Here is a 24,854-nt window from a genome sequence, read left to right as displayed (position 1 = left end):
GAGAACCACGATATCTATTGGTGAAAACAGCATGAAAATCGGTGCAGTAGTTTTTGAGTTTATCGCGAACAGACATACAGACAGACGCGGCTGAGGACTTTGTTTTATAATATTACTAGCTGACCCGGCAAACGTTGTTTTGCCATATAAATTATTTGTAGAGTTAGACCGTTTCTTGGAAATTGCAACATTACTTAATTTTCCTAAAATAAAAGATTTTTTTCTGAAGTAAACGTAGCCTAAAATAATCCTTATTACATTAGCTACCTGCCAATAAAAGTCCTGTCAAAATTGTAAAAACTTTTATTTTGGTTTATTTTATTATGTACATGTATATGTATTCATACACATGTAGTAAAGAAAAGTTATTTCAATATTACTAACAGACACTCCAATTTTATTTATATGTATGTATATGTATGTATGTGTATGCAATGATTACTTATATTGGTTTTAATAATAAATACAACAACGTGATTAAAGATCTCTTTTATTTATAAATCGTGTAAATACCTTATAATATAAAATACATCACAGTAACACTTATGCTAGAGATATCCTTTGACCGTTCATTATTATCGTCTGAAGTCTGCAAGTCATTTAGATTTAGCCTCGGAATGCTTGTGGATCTTGGTACTGTGGGCGGGATGCGATATACTCCAGGGCACGGCTGATCGCCAATGGTACTGGTGGAGGTGTGGGAATATGGGCACCTTCAGCACGGAAACCTGAGAAAGAGTTTAAATATTTTAAAACTAAATAATACTAGATATTTAATAGCTGCAATAAAGAGGGAAAACTATTTTATAACTTGGATAGCTCGTTCTCCAACAATATAAATTTCACTGAGAATTTTTATAAGTGAATTTATGTCGCTAAAAACAATCTCAAATATGAAAAAATATATTTTTTCCCCACCTCGATGAAAAGCTGTCTTTTGTCTCACGTACCAGGAACTAAAAGCGAGCTTTTCATCCAAGTGGGAAAAAAAACGTATACGCACCACGTGAGATAAGTAGGACATTTCCACCCGCGATTGTCAATGTTCCGCGGGTGAGAATGACCTACTTTTCTCCATAGGTGCGTTCTATACTATATTCTACATAGTGCCTAATGTGTTTCATCCTATTTGAATCACGACGCAGGCAATTATTATGAAAAATTGTTACAAATATAAGTAAGAGTGCAGATTAACCCCTTTATTCATAATAGTCTTCTAACTTAAAGCATTGCTAATTCTCACTCTGTCTTCTCCTATTGACCTAAGTCAGAATGAGAAAAAACACTCCTAAGCGGCTGTTTAAAGTTAGCGGACCATTATGAATAAGGGGGTAACACTTTATAACATAAGATAATGATTGGAAGGCATTGATATCTGTATATACAATATTTTATTATCCATTCTCAACTACGTTACATTATTAAATTTCACACACGAATTAAAACAAATAGGGTTAAGTTAAGAATAGATGCAGAATAGTACAAGGAAGGTGAATTACTCAGCATACGAAATTGACCCAAAAGTTTATATTAAAAGTTTTATAGTCAAGTAATAATTAAACTTACAATTGGCTTTTAATTAAATTCACTTATTGTGTGAGGTTATTAAAAACTAATACGCTTCACACTCAGCCATGTTACATGTATAACTTTTATTGTTCTATCAAGCTTGTGAATGCTTGATGAACTTTACTTTATTAAAAAATCAATTAATAAAAATCATGACCATTATCCCAACTCACCAGCCGGTATCCTATGCAAAGAAGCTCCATTACCCATTTTATACAAAACATTTGTGATTGGTGGAAACAGCAAGCACAAACAGAAACTCATGAACCTATTTTGTAACTTAATTGTATTTGTTCGTTCACCTGTTTTCCGCGATACAGGCATGCCTAGTGCGGAAAGCGCTGCTAGCTTTGTATTTTTATGAATCCATTTTTTTTGTCACTAAATATATTTTCATTAAATAATAACATACAGATTGAAAATGTCAACAAACTTGAATAATATTACTATCTGACCCGACAGACGTTGTTCTGTACATAATAAATAAAATGCTGTTTTTAATGAATTTGTCAATAATATTTCATAACACCAAGAATTGTTTCACAGCAGAACTATCAAACATTGGAAATTACAAAAAAAAATATAACAAAAAAAGAACCGACTTCAAAAACACTATTCCAACACAATAGATATAATATGCACTAAAAAGTATAAAAATAATTGCGTATTTTTATACAATCTAATTCTAGTAACGATTATTGTTATTTTTGGATTCGGTGTACTTCCGCCGCGAGCCGCTCTCGCCTCCTCACGACTCAAACACATCTCACCTATAACTATTTATGTAGTTACAAACCTATCTTGGATGACACCGACTCCAAAAATTACAATAATCGTAACTAGAATTAGATTGTATAAAAATAACGAACGATTGTATAAATCTAAATGAAAACTATCCTATCTCTGAAGTTGGACTAAATTGTACTCCATGAAGTAATCCCGATTGGAATCCGTTCATTAGTTTAGGATTTCGCTGGAAACAAACATCAGAACACTGGATTCATAATATATATAAAGATATTATGTAGGCTAAGTTGTTATATAATTTAAAAGATGGGCTAGGAGTTTCTTATCAGTTCTTCTCCCCATATCATAGCCCCTTTATGAACTGATGTACCTTTATGAGGTTTACCAAGTGTTGTTGCAATGTGTTTGTTATTGTCACTACCTATGATACTATTTAACTTACCATTTTCGTCTGCGACGTATCTCAGGGCAATTGGGATTCCCTCGGGAGATGTGTATGAGAAGGAACCCTGGGCGACCTGAGCTTCAGCATCTTTGATGCCAGGATTCTTCAAAAAACCTTCTTCTTGTGCAGCGATACCATTTCCAGTTTCATAGCTGAGGAGTGTTAAATATTTTCATTATTTTCTAACATAACATAAATAGATAAATCAGTAAATAATTTCGGCAAATAAAGTTTTCATATTATTTTTAAGCGCATTTATTATGAAATAGATAATGATAGATATCATAACCAGATCAAAAAGTTATTTAATTTTTTTTATGACAGTAAGGGACGAGACGTACGGGAAGAGCAGGACGTTCAGCTGATGGTAATTGATACGCCTTGCCCACAATGCAGTGCGGCTCGAGATTCTTGAAAAACCCTATAATTCTGAGCGGCATTACATTTGCCCTGATTTGCCCAGTAATTTCACTAGCTACGGCGCCCTTCAAACCGAAACACAGTATTACGTACATACTACTACTTCACGGCAGAAATAGGCGTCGTTGTGGTACCCATAATCTATCCGATAACCTGTGCAAAGGATGCCTCCCACTTAAAATATAGTAGCGTAACACATTATTCCATAAAGTATTGAATGAAATCTATTCCAATGTTCGCAATTATTCAATTTCGAATTAATAATAATGTTGGATTAATCTAAATATTGGTGAATCTTAAATAAAAAGCGTGTGTGTCCTTATGTTTGCACCCAAGAAGTTCTTTAGCATAACGCAGCAAAAATCATTAAAATGATTTATTCCTCATGCTATTCTCCGTTTTTAGAAAGAGCACTATTGTAAAAATCTTGCAGAGATGGCTTTAACAATTAATTATAAAAAATTAATACGGCTGTATGGGCTTGAATCCATCGCCTGTTCTTATAATGGACGAAGAAATAAAAAAAAATAGTGAATGACGCAAACGTCAGAAAATTTTAAGAAGAAATTTCACTGTCATCATTTTTTCATAACACGCCTAAAGAAGTATAACTTCAAAAATTTAATTGTTTTTGATGGTTTTAAAAGGTTTGGCGTTTTTTTTTTAGGCGCGCTGAACCATCCTATTAAATTATATATCTATAAATTAGAGCCGTAAAGAATATTATGAAATTGACATTTCAGCTTCGTTTGCAAATACCAAACATAATTACAGGCTTCGGTCATGTTTTGTTACAAGCAGAATTATGCATTGTCAGACTTTTGGTCTTGGGAATCTTTTGTGTCTATTTCAATGCGACTAGAGAATGCCGTACAAGGATTACGAAACTAATCGTTCCGAAGCTATTATGCTAATTTTAATAAGTATTCATAACGAGGTTTAATAATTTGTTATTGTGTCTGATTTATCAAAGGTCCATAGATAACTCATACGTCTAGGTAGACTGTAACAGCTAATAGAGTACGGCAATATTTCAAGCCGGCCCACATTCTAGCGCTGTACAAAGCGCAGGTTCGGCCACATATGGATTATTGCTGTCATCTCGGGTCTGGCGCACCCCAGTATCAGCTCGATCCATTTGAACGCGTGCAACGCAGAGCAGCTCGAATTGTCTGGGACCTAATGCTCTGTGAACGGCTGGATCACTTGGCGTTGCATAGAGACGTCGCTTCATTGTGTGTCTTCTACCGAATTTATCACGGAAGTGTTCTGAAGAGCTTTTTCACCTGATTCCTGCCGCCAAATTCCACCTTCGCACGACACGCCACAAGTTAGGATATCATTCTCACTATCTGGATGTGTGACGGTCCTCCACAGTGCGGTTTTAAAAGAGCTTTCTTCCACGGTAGGTACTACAAAGCTGTGGAATGAGCTTCCTTGTGCGGTGTTTCCGCGACGATACGATATGAGTACCATCAAAACAAGCGCGTAAACCTTCCTTAAAGGCTGAGAACGCTTCTGTGATTCCTCTGGTGTTTTACATATAAACAGAATTTTATTTATTATGTACAGAACAGCGTCTGTCGGGTCAGCTAGTAATAATATTACACTATCAATCGGGTTGAGGTAATATCTACTTTAGTATTATCTTCAACAATTATCTTCAAGCTTATCAAGTCCTTTATTAGTCACATCTATTAACTTTATCTCATCAATCACGAATGAAACACCATCTCCATTATGACAAGGATATTACACACTGTATCGAATTAGCCAATGACGAGATGAGCAGGACGTTCAGCTGATGGTAATTGATACACCCTGCCCATTCCAATGCAGTGCCTGACCGGATTCTTAAAAAGCCCAAAAATTCTGAGTGGCACTACAATTGCGCTCGTCACCTTGAAACATAAAATTTCGCCCTTTACACTGAAACACAGTAATGTTTACATATTATTGCTTCACGGCAGAAATGGCGCCTTTGTGGTACCCATAATCTAGTCAGCATCCTTTGCAAAGGAGCCTCCCACTGGTAAATATACTAATGGTATATCAGCTATAAATATAATACCTACAGTTGTATCGATTATTATACCAAAAATAATCGTTGTATTTAGCACGAGATAGCATAAATTTCTCTATAATATGAAAGAATTGAAATAATAATTTGCTGTCACATACTTTCAGAGAAATATTGAAAATTTGATTTTTAAGTAGTAGTAGTTTTTTTAAGTCTTCAGGAAAGTATTATACAAATAAAATTTGAAACCAAAATTTATGAACGAGGCGGGACTCGACCAGCCAGCCAATTTCGTAATATGCAAATATTGGGGTTGAGCAGGTTATCAACTGTAAAGTAGATCCTGTAGATGAAGCCACAACCTGAGAGTTGAACAGACATATTATCAAGATTTATCAATGATACGTCTCTCGAACGCTTGGCTCTGTGGAAGAGCGCTCGCGCGGAACGCGAGAGGTAGCGGGTTCGAGTCCCGCGTCATTCATAAATTTTGCTTTCAAATTTCATTTGTGTTATATTGAAAATACCATATTCAACAATTAAATGACCCATGAGATAGCTCTAACAACAAAAGGCTTAATAATCTAAAAACACTTCGAATATAACTAGAACTATTTGCTAAACGCTTAAAAATCTTTTAGATTATTTCAAAATTAATTTCGAGTTTCGTTATAAATAATTACCATATAAATTTGAATCTGATAGTTCCACAGGTGTGCTTTAGCCAATTTTATTGCGTAACGAGGGCTTGGTCGAGATCGAGATGACTTCAACAAATACGATTTATAAACCCGACACTTAAGAAATGTCCGTTTATGACCGCGCCGTGAAATATCTTTTCATCACGTACCATATAAATATACGTTGTAGCCTGATCCGTCCTTCTTTTAACATTAACATATATTTTAAATCATTGTGAGTCATATGTGCAGTCTTTTATTTAGCACGTATTAAATATGGCCAAGTTTGAAACCATATTTATGTACCATATTTGAATTTTCACACTATTTGCAGTATGTTGAATAAAACACTTTTAAAATATTAAAACGCGTGTAATTGTAACGGTTTTACATTAGATGTTTGCGTACAAGTTACATTTTTATTTTAGTTAACCCGACGCGGTTTCAAGACCTTTCCAGATCTCGTTTTCAAATACACGCGTTTTAATCCTTTAAAAGTGTTTTATTTAAATGTGTAACACGTAATCAAAGAAAATACTATGGATTATGTTACTTATACAAACTTCTTTTAAAGTAAAACACTGCCTTTCTTAAATTAATTATAACTATATAAGTTAATGCCAATCTTCTGTCATATGTGCGAGTTTTATTTAGCACGTATTATATGACTAAGTTCGAAACCATATTTATGTTTTTAATTTTCACACTATTTGGATTATGTTACTTATACAACCTTTTTTTTAAGTAAAACACTGCCTTTCTAAATTAATTATAACTATTAAACTAAACATCAATCTTTTTTATGTGCAACCTTTTGAACTTTTATACATTGTGCTACAAATTCGTTTAAATGTGTAAACGTTTAAGTGTATCCCATATGAGATTATAAATCACCATTTTAACCTTTTGTTTTATTACCTCCCACGATTTTCATCACCCATGTCTTGCAATGTAATGCATACGCATTAATAACATTGAACTGTCTGGTTTGTGATGATAAAATAACAGCTTTTAGCAATTAGTGGGACGCTCCTTTGAACAGGATGCCGGCTAGATTATGGGTATGTCAACGGCGCCTATTTCTGCCGTGAAGCAGTAATGTGTAAGCATAATTGTGTTTCGGTCTAAAGGGCGCCGTAGCTAGTGAAATTACTGGGCAAAGGAGACTTAACATCTTATATCTCAAGGAGACGAGCGCATTTGCAGTGCTGCTCAGAATTTTTAGAATTGTCAAGAATCCTGAGCGGCACTGCATTGTAATGGTCAGAGCGTATCAATTATCATCAGCTGAACGTCCTGCTCGTCTCGTCCCTTATTTTCATAAAAAAAATATAACTTCTGTATTTTTGATTATTTGTCTTTCTGCTTATTTCGGATATGAAGAATACTTCGTAAGTTGTAATTTAGGCTGTGAATTTTATTTAGAAAAATGAATTATTTTTCCAGTTTAACCAGTAGTTGGGTGCGTTTCGTACGGCCTTTTTCATTATCCTCGCTATCCTTAGTTTAACTTACTAGAGGTAGACAAATCTATCCTTTTACGCTTACTTACATTTCAATAACCTATTGACATAAAGCATTGGACTATAACCTATATTGGACATTATGGATACGTAAGTTCTTGTAATTAAACGGTGATAGCAATGTATCCGTAACTAGAGATATGTTTTGAAAGCGGCTGTTAATCTATGAAAACGAGGTAAAAGGCAAGAGCTTATAGACGAATAATATTCTTATTCTTACCTCCACTGGTATGATCCATCTGGATTCACGTTTTGTGTTTGTCTGAGGATGGGAATAACTTGTCCCTGGTACTGTGGCTGGACGTAGTTGAACTGGGGAGCGCCGTAGGCAAGGGCCACTAGGGCTGACAATGCGATGATCTGAAAAAAAAAAATAAAAAAATGACTTTTTAAAGGATTAAATTAAAGGTCGAGACCTTGCCTCAGTGGGACTCCCGAAAACGTGATCTGAAAAGGTCTCGAAACGTCGGTTTAACTAAAATAATAATAAATTGAAACTTTTACACAAATTTTAATGTAAAAACACATTTATAATAACACGCGTTTTAATCCTTTAAAAAGTGTTTTATTTTAAAGATTATAGTAGTTATATATTTAAATTCTTTGATCTTTATTTATTAATATTCATGTAATCTATTTTTGTATACAAAATTATCAAATAAAGTAGAAGAATAAAGCCAAATATGTTTTCAGAATATATGCTCTAGATTACTATATTATGATATTATAAAACTTAGCAATTTTTGAGAAATTTATTAGGTATTAAATAAAAAATAATAGGAGTTAGATATTGAGTTATATGTGATGGCTGATAACAGTTGAGTAAGATATTAAAAAAAACTTTATATGCCTAAATGTTGATTCAATAAGAAAATATAGTTATGGTAGTAAGTAACAATATAAAACAATGAGATATTTTATTTATGAATCATATTTAATTTTGCGAAAGCTAAAAAATAACATTTACTAACGGTTAAATGAAATAAACAGTATATATATTTATTCTAGACGCGCTACTTTAAATAAAAAACTATCAATAGAAAAAATATTTTATCGTGACTAAACATAAAATACAATTAAAAACACACATAAAACTACCTCTTTTAATTGAAGTCGGTTGAAAAAATTCTTGCAGAAGAAACGAAACATTTAGAGAACATAAAAATAGTTTGAATTCTACATTGAACAAAGAAATCCAAATAAGTCAACTTAATTATAGCTCTTACATCTTGCCGTAATTCACATCAATATTCTTCATACATTATCTGATGTAAATTTCATCAAGTTAAAAGGTCAAACAATTAAACTTAAAATTAAATGCCCAATGCGTTATTTTACAACAATGAAAATTGACAATTTATTTTTACAGATATAAATTAATTTAACTGGTTTGTGTGTAATATCAAAGTAAACTTAGTAAACTTCTAACCAAATGCTTGTAAATAAAAAAAAAAACTTTTTAAAATTGACTATCTGTCCAGTTAATTTCTTATTGAACTATTTTAACAGAATTAGTACTTTTAATGTAGAATATTATTTAGGGTTCCACGCAAAATAACTAACAACCATTAAATTTTAAACAAAGCCTGTTTTAACGGTTAAATCCAATTCCCAGGTTCTGTTGTAATTATGATATTATATATTTTTACTCTTATTTTAGTGGCAGATTTTAAAACCCCCTGTTTTTAATTGTGATATTTTAGACTTTGATAATAAAATAAATTACTGACTTGTCAATAATTAAATAGTTATATTTAAAAAAAATCTATCATTTAAAAAATAAATTATATAATTCTAAAACAATCACGAAAATGTTTGATTTATAATTCTCGAGATGAAACAGTAAGTATATTAAAAATTATTAACAGTCGTACACAAAAGCTATTGTTTAGATACAGCGTATGTTACAATAACTCACCAATTGCATTATGTTTTTTGTTATTTGATTCAAAGGTGTGTGATCTCCGTTGGAGCTGTGATGCGGGAATGATTCTCATATCGAGTGGAGAGGCTTTTATATAAATCGGCGTAGACGCATCTCGTGAAATTGGAGTACCGATCGTTTTGACATATGCAGACTTTAATTTCAAGTACATCGAAATACTACCACCCGCCCGCCTACATTTACAAGTATCGAAATTCATTGTGCGCAGTATTGTTTAGAATGAAATTTTGCTAACAATGACATGAACATTTCAGCCACATAATTATTAAGTTTTTATATCATCTTAATCTAATATATAAAATTCTCGTGTCATAGTGTTAAACTTTGAACTCCTCCGAAACGGCTTGACCGATTCTCATGAAATTTTGAGTGCATATTGGGTAGGTCTGAGAATTGGATAACATCTATTTTTCATCCCCCTAAATGTTAAGGATGGTCCACGCCAATTTTTTTTTAATTTTTTTGCAATTTTTTTTAAATTTGTTTGATTATGAGTCAGCATAAAAAAATACATAAAACTTCAAATTTTCACCAATCTACAATCAACAGTTACTTTTGTATCGCGATTTTAATATCGGCAATACAACGTTTGCTGGGTCAGCTAATAATATATTTATATATATTATTACTGGATTTATATCCAGTGTCCTGATGTTTGTTTCCAGTGAACTTCTTAACTAATGAACGGATTTAAATGGGAATTACTTTATGTAATGCAGTTTGATCCAATTTGTGAGAAAGGATAGTTTTATATCGATTTGGGACCCATAATTATTTTATTTTCAATATTTGTTTTGTATGGACATATTTTCTATGAGAGAAGTTAATGACGTACGGTTTGACAGTTTTGCTGCGAAACTATTTCATTATAACAACAGGGAGCATTTTTTACGAAATAATTCTGGATGTTATGAAATATTATTGGCAAATTCCTATGAATTTTTTTTTATTATCTATAGAACAACGTCTGTCTGGGCAGCTAGTAATATATATAAATCCAGTGTCCTGATGTTTGTTTCCAGTCAACTCATGAACTAAACTAATGAAAACAGGGGCCAGATTATACGAAATAATTCTTGATGTTATTAAATATTATTGACAAATTCATAAAAAAAACAGTATTTTATTTATTATGTGCAGAACAACGTCTGTCGGGTCAGCTAGTATTTTATAATAATTATTGATAACGGTTCCAGTACATTTTATCTTCAATTTACAATTCTGTATCTTATAAAAAATATAACTGTTTCTGTGTGTTTTTTCATAGAAGTTATAATATTATTAATAAATATTTTTTATTACTTTATTTAATTAGACAGCTTGCATCCTAATGATCCCTAGATTCAAATACAAGAGTTGTAAAGTACTAAACTACTTTAAGGTGTAAAAGGAGCTCATTTTGTCACAATTAATTACATGATGCCAAATAATGAACTGCAGCCGCTTCGGAAATAAATGGCTGGCCGAGAGAGAAGAAGTGCCGCAAAATGCTTTCCAGGACTAAGAAATAGTGATTATCCGATCGCTCTGAAATGTAATAATTATACTTATTACCTTGATACCTTATATTTAAACAATAATTAGAATTTATAAATAGGTATGTATTGTATAAGAGTGTTTAAATTTTAATTAAATACCAACATGTAAAAATCAATTAGTTGTCTTAAAATAAAAATAAAATTAACAAAATAAAACAACCGACTTCAAAAACACTATTCCGAAATAATAGATATAATGTGTATTAAAAATTTAAAAAAAATTGCGTATTTTTATACAATCTAATTAATTAATCTAATTCTAGTTACGATTATTGTTATATTTGGAAAAAAATCATCGAAATAAATTGGCGCGATATTAAGTTATTCGTAAATATGTCGCGCACATACTTATAGCAAATTTAATACTTTAATGGTTTTCTCGTGGATGCCTTTGTCAGATCTGTACCAAATTGCAATGGTATCACACGGGAAGCACCAGCTTTCTAATAAAAATATCAAAATCAGTTCACCCAGTCGAAAGTTCTGAGGTAACAAAACATAAAAAAACATAGCGATGAATTGAGAAGATCCTTTTTTGAACAAACAAAATTTTATGAATGATGTGGGACTCGAACCCACGACCTCTCACGTTCCGTTCGAGTGCTCTGCCAACTGAGCTAACCGTTCGAGTGACGTATTGTCACAAAATCTTGTATGCTTTGTTCAACTCTCAGGTTGTGGCTTCTTCTAGAGGATCTACTTTACAGTTGACAACCTGCTCAACCCCAATATTTGCATATGTCGCTCTTCTAAATCTAAACATTTTTTTATGATTTTGTGTGATAACTATCACTTCTAGGATTAATACACAAATAAAATTTGAAAACTCCTGTTTTGAAGTTGGTTAATTAATCGGATTTTCTTCACAAATTCACTCTCTTTTTTGATTTAGTTCCGTGGAATCGGAGAGATTTACAATCACTACCATCACTTCTGCCGGAAGACGTCCACTGCTGGATAAAGGTCTCCAAAGATCACTACCACCATCGGCCTTATGAGCTGTGCCCTGCCCACTGACACTTCAGCTTCGCAACCATCTGGGCTATGTCTTTTAAAAAAATCACTTTTATCATAGGATAATTACTGCATGAAATAAATAGTTACTTTTTTTATGACAATAAGGGACGAGACGAGCAGGATGTTCAGCTGGTGGTATTGATACGCCCTGCCCATTGCAATGCAGTGACGCTCAGGATTCTTGATAAGCCCAAAAATTCTGAGCGGCACTACAACTGCGCTCGTCACTTTGTGACATAAGATGTTAAGTCTCACTTGCCCAGTAATTTCACTAGCTAGGGCGCTTTTCAGACTGAAACACAGTAATACTTACACATTACTGTCCACTTTTCAATTAACTTTATTCAACCGATGTACATACGTACAACGAAGCTATGTAATGAGCATCTTTGCATGGTTTTCCAGGACGATATGACATGGATACATGAAAAAAAACACCTACATCTTTAAGAGTCCGGCAATGCTCCTGTGATGCCTCTGGAGTTGCTTTAGAATGTAGGCAGCGGTAACGCGTTCGCCCTTTTCTCCTCATCTTGTATTAAAAAAATATAATTTTTAGTTTTGCCGATTTTTTACCAGTGTGAGGCTCCTTTGCACAAGATGCCACACAAAAAAATTTATAACATCATATTCGTCATAACCCAGGGCGAATAAAGTTATTAAAGAAAAGTTGGTTACTTTTGGCTGAAATATTGATTTACCCTCTTCTAGAGTATTTCACTGAATCCACCATGTAAAGGCCTATGGTAGTGTACATCGTTAACATTGCAAGAGCCTTTACCGATCAAGTTAGTATGAATTTAAATTGATTACTTCCCCGTACACGAAGATATTTATATGATCATAAAGCAAAGTTAATAGTGCTAAAGGTTGTGGCCAAAATAATTGAGCCGTACTTGGAGGTGCTATTGTAATAGATTGAATATTGTTCGTACCGATGTATTTATGACCTATTAGTTGATGTAAAGGAATTCGCCATGAAATGCCAATTACATATTATACCGAAACGACTGGGTTGGAGGGGAGTATACCACCTAAAAGGCCGGCAACGCATCTCTTGACCCCTGGTTTTTTGGATGTCCATGGGTTACCTTAGCACTTCCCATTACGTTAGTGTCTTGCCAGTTTGCCCCCTTCTATAAAAAAGTGTGTGTGTACTTATATATGCACGCAAGAAGTTATACTTCTTTCGTCTAACAAAGCAAAATTTCTCGTGATATTCTACGTTTGTAGAAAGAACAATATTGTAAAAATCTTGCAACGATGGCTTCTAAATTATTAAATAACAAATACGGCTGTACGTACTTGAAACCTTTGCCTATTCTCATAATGGACGAAGAAACTAAAAAAAAATAACGAATTTCGCAAACGTCAGAAAATTTTAGGAACCAACTTCACCGTGTTACTTTTGTGTTGCAGTGATGCGCGCACATCTTATTAAATTTTTTTTTTTAAATTTCACTGTCATCATTTTTTTATAATGCGACTAAAGAAGTATAACTTCAAAAATTGCGTGCGTACAAAGTACACGTGTCAGAAGTGAAACCTGGCTTGTGCATGAACCTCTTCTCCTCCTCATCCGGCGTATTCCGGCGATATACGGCCTACCAACACTGTCTTCCGGTACGTGGTCGCCATTTGAGGACTTTTCTGCCCCACCAGTCATCTGTCTATGTGCCCTGCCCACTGCCACTTCAGTTTCGCAATCATTTGGGCTATATCCCCTCATTTCTGATTCAATCTCGTAGGGAAACGCCGAGCATAGTCCTCTCCATTGCCCTCTGAGCGACCATGAGGTTTCTCATCAGGCCCATGTCTGCGTACCGTAAGTCATCACTGGCAACACACCCTGGTTTTGGGAAAACCTTCGTCTTCAGATACTGTTGTATTTGGGATAAGAAGTTTTTACGGAGCTTCCCGAGATTGAAGTATATAGTTTTAATTTCAACTCGATACCTCCACGCGTTTCCCATAAATTGTCTTGACAGACAGATGGATAGGCAGAAAATAGAGGTTATAAGGGATCCGTTTTTACTTTTTAGGTACGGAACCAAAAAATCAATATTTATTTTAATTTGTAGTTTCAATGTTATGTAATTCGAATTTTTTTTTTGAAGGTACCCATGTCGTATCGTCCCGGAAACACCGCACAAGGAAGTTCATTCCACAGCTTAGTAGTACGTGGAAGAAAGCTCCTTGTAAACCGCACTGTGGAGGACCGCCACACATCCAAATGGTGGGGATGATATCCTAACTTGTGGTGTGTCGTGCGAAGGTGGAGTCTTTTTTTTAAGACTCTTATCGTATCGTCCTCGGAATACCGTGCTAGGAAACTCATTCCACATTTTGAAAGTGTAGGTATGAGATCGGTGTTAAATACTTTACCTACAATTAAATGAGTTCCTTCCTCATTGAAACGGCTTAAGAAAAAAAAATCACATAGATGGAGGTCAATTTATATCTAAACATTTTTTTAATTTTATATGATGAATATTTATATGCGAAAATAATAACATGTGCGCCTAATAACGTAGTTCCGTATAAAAATTTACATTTTCATTGTTATTCAAAGTCGCTACAAATATTTTATTGTGTGTTTTACTTCAATCTATTCGTGACCTTTTTATTGTTTTAAATTGTCATGTTATTTATTAAATGTGTCTGAACAGAAGATTAATCGCGGCTGTTATTTGACAAATTGCGTTTATAATGATATAATTTATCTTAATGCATTACTATAAAGCCCTTATTCAATTGATTATGATGAAACAATTGTTTAAATATTAAAAGATGTTTTAATTTTTGAAGTAAAAACTTCTTTAGCGGCGTTGAGCACTTGGGATGGGTATAAAATGTTATACTCGCATCAGGACACGTGACCTGATCGAAAATTCGTAGGACAGTCGTTGAGATTATGGATGAAAGTTGATTTTTCTGAGAGATAAAACAATTGTAATAGTTCTGAAGTGCTACTTATGAAATATAAATTGCCATTCTTGTGTAGGATAGCGCAGTAAATGAATATTGTGTTTTACCACATAAATGCTAGTACTTTTATATTGATAAATAAAGCAATTCGTGCGAAATTATTTCCTAAACATTCCAAAATATTAAAAAATGCACGACGTTATTGTTCAAGTTTTCACTTCTTCCGGCACTCCCGGAGTGCAACCCGTTATTTTTAGAGAATTCGAGGACAAACACCATACAATCACTTGATGTAACGTGACCAGTGCATACCACATTCTTCTGCAACACCAAATAAATAAAAAAGTGGCGTCGACCCTTTTGTCTGGAACACCGGATTGCGAAGTTGCAATAATTTTCCCTAAAATATGGGCGCTACTTGTGGTGACAGGATGATCCTGTTTCTAGAAACTAGTGTCTAATTCGTGTTTTAAAAAAAAATTATATTTTTATAATCGCTTATAAACTGCTCCCTTGTATAATACATTGATTTATTTACGGTATGTGTGAATTGATGCATATTATGCTCTACTAATTAACTCTTGTGTTTTTTAACCGACTTCAAAAAGGAGGACATTCTCAAATTGATTGGTATATTTTTTATGTATGTTACTTAATTACGCTGAGATTAACCCCCTTATTCATAATAGTCTGCTAACTTAAAGCATTGCTAATTCTCACTCTGTCTTCTTCTATTGACCTTAGTCAGAATGAGAAAAAACACTCCTAAGCGGCTGTTTAAAGTTAGCGGACCATTATGAATAAGGGGGTTATGATCTAATTTACTTGATTCTTCTTTAGTTTTATGTGGACTTCCTGCCATTTGGTCCCATAAAAATTTAACAACATTATGCCCAGTAGTTTTCATTTTATGATTATTTTTGTTTGTGTGGACGATAAAATTTTAGTTTGTGTACCGTTTTTTAGAAATTTTCATTAGGTTAATTATATATTCGATCGCCTCGTACCAATACACTGTATAATGCTTCTTATCTCATTTACTCCCATGTTACATCTTATGAATTTCCTATCCCTTTTTACTGTCTCGCTTTTTCGTTTCATTGACTTTCAAATCACATTGATGCTAAAGGTGTTTTCACTTCAAAAATTATTTAAGGCGTGCGTACCACGCCTGCTATCACACATCAAAACCTTATTTTAAACATCTGCACTTGACATCTGAATTTAAGAGATTCTATAACTAAGAACAACATCGAAGGCTCAACTTGTAAATATAAATTAAAAATTATCATGGGAACTATCTTCTGCAAACCATCTATAACATAAACGCGCTCTAAAGATCAGTTTGAGTTAATAACCAATACATAAGGCGAGCAACAGAAAATAATTTTATGCGTGTTAATACTATAATTGGTTTTCAATAAAAAACAACTGATACAACAGAACGCTTCAGGGTATGGTAATCATAAAGTGTTTTATAATGCATTTATAAACTCTCATGACTTTACATACAAAAAATATGTAGTTATTCAATCAATTTTATTTTCAACATTGTAAATTATCTTGCGTACATACACCGGTTTTCTTTATAATACCTATGAGAAAATATTAAGGCTTTTTGTAATTAAAATGTACGAAATCCATTTCCGTTCCGGGAAACTCTGATCGCGCGGTATGCCTCAGATTGCCGCGATAATAGCGCTCGCGCAACTTTCTATCAATGCGTATTATTTTACATGTATTATTAAATTGCTTATAATTAGAATGATTTGAGTGAATGTATCTGAAAGCTATTGAAACAAGTTATAAGTCCACTCAAAATATACCATCATCAGAACTTGGTGAGGGAGTAGTGTGCCGTATGGCACTTTCGGTTTTGGTGTATCTAAAAAATCTAGTGCCCTGGAGTATTGCCGGTATCACAAAGGCGGCATTGGAATTTTATTCGTCAGCAATCACAATAGGTAATGCTAGTAATATATCGTTGGAAAGGTATTAATGAGAAAAGCTGAAAATAGTTGAGTTTGGGTTTCCAGGTGGTTGAGACCAAAAGCTTATTCAGTTTCATATATATAACAGTTATAAAGAAAGAAAGAAAATTAGGGATTGCTTGTATCTAATTTTAGTAGGCTTCATAAGATACATAATAGCTTTAAGGGTAAATGTATTCACTTTTATAATAAAATTACAGTCGCTATTTAGGCATTATTTATATATAAATTTAAATATTTTATAAAAAAAAATGGCTGTGTCGTAAATCCTACTACTCCACAGCTTAATATCTAAGTGATTGGACAGCCTGGGTCTAGATTATTATTATTTTATAGCAATAACAATGACAGTAAAATATTGAATATTTAATTAAAAAAAGCGCAAAAATATCTGGGGGATTTTCTTGCGCCACTTCTTCTCTCTCAGAGTTATTTACATTATAAAAAAATATCCAAAACTGTGCGACGCGTGATTCTCTCCTAAAAAGAGCAATATAATTAATAAATAATCATTTATTAATTATAATTGTATCAAGCAAACTGTTCAAATGCTTACAAAATTAATATTTGCTTGAGTTGAAATGCTTACGCGAAAGTTTCGCTACAATTCATAAAAAAAATAGGCGTATTGTCCGTCTGTTCCTTTATTCCGGCTAATGTCTTTAACGTACTTATTTTGTCAGGTCTACAACTGTTATGAAAAAATAGTGTGTGTACTTATATATGCACGCAAGAAGTTATACTTCTTTGGCCTAACAAAGCAAAAATCCTTAAAATTATTTATTCCTCGTGCCATTCTACGTTTGAAGAAATAACAATATTGTAAAAATCTTGCAACGATGGCTTTGACAATTACTTATTAAATAACGAATACGGCTGTACGGGCTTGAACTCTTTGCCTATCCTAATAATGGACGAAGAAACAAAAAAATATAACGAATGTCGCAAACGTCAGAAAATTTTAGGAACCAACTTCACCCTGTTACTTTTATATTACAGTGATGCGCGCGCACATTAAAATTTCACTCTCATAATTTTTTCATAACGGGGAATATAATATATATTGGGGATTATAATAATGACGAAAACTACGCAGGCGAAACCGCAGGCAGCCGTTTGTATTAATAAAGACATGTTTTTGCAAACTTAATTACAAAATGTGCGCAGAGTGTCGAACATATTCACGTCGAAGCTACAGCTGGTGATTGATGACTTTCAGCGAATTAATGACATTTGATATAATTGACTAACACACAATAATTGACCTCCTTACTCCAATATATCAACCTAAAACGATGAAATACATGTAATGACCGGACAGAAAAGGACCCAATCTATCAAGCTTGGGCACCACATTGAGAGACTATAATTATGATTTACGATAAAGTGCACATCTCCATGAAGCAATAAACGCGCATAATATAGATCTATACAATATGGCTAAAACTAAATAGGAGAAAATAATCTCATCTACCTTTATAGTGCTTACTAGCTGACCCGTAAAACGCTGACCCGTAAAATGATGTCAGAATTCGGGGATAATGCAATCTAAAGCCATCGGAAATATCTAATGAAAGTTATTGAGTTAAAAATGAAACAAAAAAGTATTTCTGAGTGATTTTATCATAATATGTAGTTATCCTACTAATATTATAAATGCGAAATGTGTATGTGTGTTTGTTACTGTCTTCACGCAAAAAATACTGCATGGATTTTAATGAAACTTTACAATAATATAGCTTACACATCAGATTAACACATAGGCTAAAGTTTATAAGGATATACAGTGTATTATCCGAAATATAATGATAAGTGTCAAATATAGTCATAAATAACTAGTCTCACTCATATATTGGATGCAGGACCTTACAAACTAATTTGTTATGTATATTACAGCCATTGTAAAATACCCTATTTGATTGAAAAGAGTGGCCGTTGAGTGTCTTATATGCTCTTCTCATGAGCTCAACTTTTTACGAACATATGGTAAATTCAGTAATTTAAAAGAAATATTAATTAATTATAGTGACGATTCAGAACCGCTTAGCTTAAGCCTATTGGAATAAAGTTTATTTGGCTGTTACTAATAGAAAGCCATATTTTTGTGAGTGTCAATATTAACCCGAAAGATGAAAAGATTTTTTCGTGTTAGTCTGATTTAAAAAGTAAGTCTGAGGAAAAACGGTCGAACACTAAAAATACTTTATATGGCAAAACAATGTTTGCCGGGTCGGCTAGTATAGTAGAATAAACTGGAGAAAAACGGCTCTAGACATGAAGACTTGGAAAAATCTGGAGGAGGCCTTTACACGTTGAGAGATCCTATTAAAATAAAAATAATAGTGATACATGCTAATTAACATTCAAAGATTATAACATTATATAACATTATTAAATTTTAAGATCAACTAATAAATATTACCTGGTACATACAGAACTCAATTATTAATTTATATAATTGTGAATTTTAATTCTTTAATTTTATTATGTTTCCATAATGTCTAAAAATTTTTGCATTTTTATTAAACTTATAAATTTGTAAACAAATTTTTAAGGATGAATAAATTTATTTACAAAATTTTTATATTATTTTTTATTTTTATTTATAATTGCCAATTTTTTAAAGTATTAAAATGGATTTAGCATGGTGTCCTCATGAGAAAGACAAGTGCCATTGCGGACTTTTCTGTAGAACTATATAAGATACACAATTCCACCATACATTATTTTGTTATATCTCAAAGTGTTTAGACAGCGTTTTCAATGATAGCTCCCAGATAGCTCTATTTTTTCCGACACCTCCGACAAATATCGTTTATGTATAATAAAACTGTAGACAAAATCATAACAAATTATATACTAAAACCTTCTTCGAGAACCATCGAAGAACCACGCTATCCATTGGTGAAAACAGCATGAAAATTAGTCCAGTAGTTTTTGAGTTTATCGCGAACAGACAGACGTGTCTGATTTTTTTGTTATTCGAGTGTTGTGTAGTCTTAGGGCGCAGTGTTATATTATCGAGGTCAAATCATCTTATATTATGTTGTTTTGTATTATGTTACAACTCACTGACACTAATTCGACGATTTCTGAAATTTTATCTGTCTGTATGTCTTTTTATAATTATAGTAAGGTTGTGAATAAAGTGAAGTGAAGCAGAAATGTGTAAACATTACAGTGTTTCGGTTGAAGCGCCCTTTAGACATAAGATGTTAAGTTTCTTTAAAAAAAGGTGGTGCTCAAAAAAGGCACAAGGTGCCACTCCAAAATTTTTGGGGTTTTTCAAGAATCCTGAGCGGCACTGCATTGTAATGGGCAGGGCGCATCAATTACCATCAGCTGAACGTCCTACTCGTCTCGTCCCTTATTTTCATAAAAACATGTTTATGTATATGTATGTTATGTTTTAGAAAGAACATATAAAGTTGATAATATAACCATAAACACTAATATATAAAACCAATTGTTTTCAATGAAAATACACATTTATTCTAAAGTATAACGGTTTTTCAACTTTGTGTCGTGAGTGTAAAACAAAATGAGACACGATTTCAACAATTTAAGCATGGTCCACGGACGAGTAAAAAATAAAGGACTCCGCGCCGTGATATGAGCAAGTGAAGCACCGTTATGCTAGTGTGGGTGCGGTTACGGGGGATACTAGTTACACAATTTTTTCTCCCTTAAATAATCATATATGGCCACAAATACTTATATGGTATCGTTTTTACACTTTTTCACAACGCACGGTATTTTTAAATATTTTATTAAGACGCAAACTGATCTGTCACAGACGATGACAAATCTCATAATAGCGGCCGATCGGCTGGTATTAGTGTAAGTGTGTGCGTGAGGCTATGTATTTACACGTTAATCGGCTTGTTTTGGTGCGACACTATTATGTAAGGTTACACGGAGTCCTTATTTTTTTATTAGTCCGTGGCATGGTCATATAGCATGTTTTGATAGCATTCATATGAATTCATATGAAATTATACTAACTATAGGCATTATTTTGCTGTAAGTAAAATAATACGCATTGATACAATCGGTTCAGTTGTCAGCGGTTTTTTAAGGGGTCCTCAGCCACATTGCAAAAAAGCGGATCCCTTATAGATTCGTCATGTCTGTCTGTCTGTCCGTGTATGTCATAGCCACTTTTTATCAAACTATAAGATTTATACTGTTGAATCTTAAGAAATATATGATGTACACACGGACGAGTAAAACTTCTTTTTTGACTCCGTGTCACCTTCCATAGCGGTGAAGCACCAAAACAAGCCGGTAAACGAGTAACTACATAGCCCAACGCACTTACACTTACACTAATACAAGCCAATCGGTCGCCATTATGAGATTTGTCATCGTCTGACAGATCAGTTTGCGTGGCAATAAAATATTTGAAAAATGACGTCGTGTGTTGTGAAAAAGTGTAAAAACTATACTATAAAAGTATTTGTGGCCATATATGATTATTTAAGGGAGAAAAACTTGTGTAAATGATATCCCGCGTAACCGCACACACACTAGCATAAAGGTGCTTCACTTGCTTATATCACGGCGCGGAGTCCTTCTTTTTTTATTCGTCCGTGGATGCACATTACCACGCAAACTTCCACCGAAAATTGGTTTGAACGAGAACTCATTCACACTGTATGATTTTGAGCAAAGACTTCTTGCCTTTCCATTTAAATAATTTAATACTATATTCCTTTCTATATAAATTTTATATTATGTTACTTGGTGCTACAGAACCCTTCATGGGCACGTCCGACTATGAACTTGGCCGCTTTTTTTTAAGCTTAGAGGGATCGGATCGCGAAGGGGTATTTTATTATAAGATGTAAATTTTATCTTCTAGAACGCGTTGGTAGCTAAAGTCATTTAGTTCATCACTTACAACATTTCATGAGTGTGGGTTTGTATGTTCCAATGTTGTCATGCTTTGCCCGATTTAGGAGTTCTCTCATTCCAGTCTGTTGTAATTTTGTATAATATAAAACTCAGATTAAGGATTGGTCTCCGCTGCGCTCTAACTAGATACTGCAGGCGTAGACGCAAAGTGCGGCAACTAATACTACGCCCAAGTGAGCGTACTCTTGCCAGTTTTGAACAATGTGTGACATTGACGTGCCAAATGCTCTGTTAAATTTTGCTAACAATTGAAACTAAAATACCGGGTTGCATAATAAAACATTGTAAAAATAATACTAAAATAAATAAGAAAGACACTGGGATCACATCATCAGTAATTATTTTGTATTTTTTTACTTTCAATATAAAATTGCACGAAGCGTATGTTCCAAAATTTTAAAGATGCCATTGAGTGTCAAAATGCCACGCACACAAGCATCTCATAGTTGCCGAAATAAAAAAGCTATTAGTAGTGCGGTATCTAGTTGGAGCGCAGCGGAGAACAATCCTTAAGACGACACTAAATGCCAGCGACCTTGAGCGATATGAGTTCACGGCTTCCGGCCCGCCATCTATGTAACAAAGCCAATATTTTCAACATTCTTGCGTCGAAAATAGTTTATATGCTTACGATCCTCGTTATTCGTTACTAATCTGAATATATTAACCTACACAAAAATGTAAAAGCTATAAGAATAACTTTTCTGAGAGTTGTACTAAAATAATGCGTCATGCCATGACAAAAAACTTGTTTAACTGCAAGGAAAAGTGGTAGTTCAAAAAGGCTCTGGAGTGTTAAATATAACCAACAGCAAGCATTAGGAACCTACAAATAAGACTTAAGGATATGTGTAACAGGATTAAGTAGTGTTCATAGCTCGAAATGCTATATTTTCACCAAAAAACTTGTATAAAAACACCTTGTTTGCGTGTTTTCTGCTTACTCTTCGCCTTAACCTAAAATATAAAAGTACGAATTGTAGCAATAACCACCTAATTTTTTTTGATATTGTCTACGAAGTGATGAACTTACTCTTGCTTGGCGTCATCTATACGTATAAATAAAATAGCAGTGTGTGTTTGTAATATTAAAATAACCATCTTTTACTACATGTATATGAACATATATACGGTACATAATAATAATAATATTGTCACACTTTTTACACAAATTATCTTGCCCCAAATTAGGCATATATAGGCTGTGTTATGGGTTGCAAGACAACGAAATATTTAATACAATATACTTACTTAAACATACATAAATATATAAAAACATCCATGACTCGGAAACAAACATCCATGTTCATCATATAAATGCGTGCACCTACCGGGATTCGAACCTGGGACCTCTAGCTTAGTAGTAGGATCGCTACCCACTCGGCTATACAGGTACAAACACCAAAGTAGAATTTGTTTAAAATCTGTTTGTTCCGGCTTTCTCTCTGAAATCTCTGAAATGGCTGGACCGATTATGACGTGACTTTTACTGGTAGGTAGCTGATGTAATAAGGAGTACATTAGGCTACGTTTAATTAAAGAGTCGACTGTTAGGTGGAACAAAATTCGCCGAGTCAGCTAGTTAAAATAATATGCAAGTCTTCTTTGAGTAACTTCAAAGGTCACACAGCCCTGTGTACAGGTCAATTCTACAAAACAGTTATAAAAACCCTAGTAATTTTTCTGAGAAATAACTGACTACCTGTTTTAATTTTATGGGAAGGAATAAAAATTTATTAATGATTGCTATAATATAAAATTTTATGTGACTCGCGATGAGCTTGCTTACAGGAAATTCAATGAATTATTATTTATATCTATTTATAGATATATGACAAAAGAAACGTATATTTTGAACGTTGGCATTGTTTTTTTACGCAAACGAGTGTACGTGTCAGCTGGTGTTAAGTGATCACCGCCGCCCACATTCTATTGCAACACCAGAGGAATCATAGGAGCGATGCCGTCCCTTAAGGAAGGTGTACGCGCTGTTTTTGAAGGTACCCTTGTCGTATCGTCCTGGAAACACCGCGCAAAGGAAGATCATTCCACAGCTTTGTAGAACGTGGAAGAAAGCTCCTTGAAAACCGCACTGTGGATGACCGTCACACATCCAGATGGTAGAGATGATATCCTTATGTAATAGCTTAAAGTTGAATTTATTGTTTTGAGCGAACTCTAACGTTGTTTCTTCATATACAGCAATTAATCTTATGTCCAGCTTTGGGTCATGATAAAAAAATCCCATGAAATAATTTTTAAATTAAATCTTGCGAAACATGATGGCATATTTTTTTACGGAGTGGATCAGGCATTTTATGGTGTGATGTGTAACTTTTATCTCTCTTTCAGACTAACGGTTTTGTTTTATTGAGGCAAATAATATATATTTAAACAAAACTACCACATTTCTACATTTAGAAGTTTATATTTAGACAGGTTAGCGACTTGTCACCTGTGGGTAAATGATCACCATGTTCTCTTGCAATAATCATCACCGAATCCTCATTGGTTTTTTTTTTTAAATCAATCAAATCAAACCAATAGTTTAAACAAAAACTCTACCTAGTAAGAAAAGACTGAGAAGCGTGCAAGAAAACCACCAAGCAATTCATTTACTATAATTACATAAGTAAATTTTACCACTCCATTCCCAACATTCATGTGAATGATCAATCTTTCTATGTATGGAACGGAATCTCAACGTAATTCTCGTCACCTTCAAGAAATCAATAACGATGGCAATATAATAACTATCAACAATTTAATTAATTTTATTGTTATCAGCGTTTTGCTTGACATATAAGTTGTTGATTAGTTAAATACTTGAGTGTGACTCAACTCTGTAGGTCAATGATAGCCTTTAAAAAAAAAGTATAAATAATACATAGTAATTAAAAAAAAACAAAAAAACACAGAAAACCGAACTACAAGATCTGAAAATTTATTTTTTAAATTTAAAATTAACATCAATTCCTACCAAATTCCTACTAAAAATCTTATTTATATATTGAAAAATGGAGTAATTTTATCAAATTAAGGCATTTTCATCGCTCCTAGTAAACCTACAAAGTTTGAACTATATCTGGCCGTTTAAAGTGGGTGAAAATCGCG

The 24,854-nt window shown here is 33.4% G+C and overlaps 1 protein-coding gene across 1 annotated transcript; it reads right to left on the bottom strand.

Moving 5' to 3' along the window:
* Positions 1-474: 474 nt before the first annotated feature.
* Positions 475-9,391, bottom strand: LOC126964586 (endocuticle structural glycoprotein SgAbd-2-like). Its single transcript, XM_050807783.1, has 4 exons — positions 9,323-9,391; positions 7,625-7,764; positions 2,759-2,913; positions 475-728 (listed from the first exon to the last, which is right to left on the bottom strand). Exons 1-4 carry the CDS (start codon positions 9,329-9,331, stop codon positions 607-609), a joined length of 426 nt encoding a protein of 141 aa, XP_050663740.1. The 5' UTR covers positions 9,332-9,391; the 3' UTR covers positions 475-606.
* Between the last annotated feature and the right edge of the window lie 15,463 nt (positions 9,392-24,854).

Source organism: Leptidea sinapis, chromosome 5, assembly GCF_905404315.1.
Source record: "Leptidea sinapis chromosome 5, ilLepSina1.1, whole genome shotgun sequence".
NCBI lineage: Eukaryota > Metazoa > Arthropoda > Insecta > Lepidoptera > Pieridae > Leptidea > Leptidea sinapis.
The sequence above is the reverse complement of the archived record's forward strand: the minus strand, read 5'-3'. Positions and strand labels throughout refer to the sequence as shown.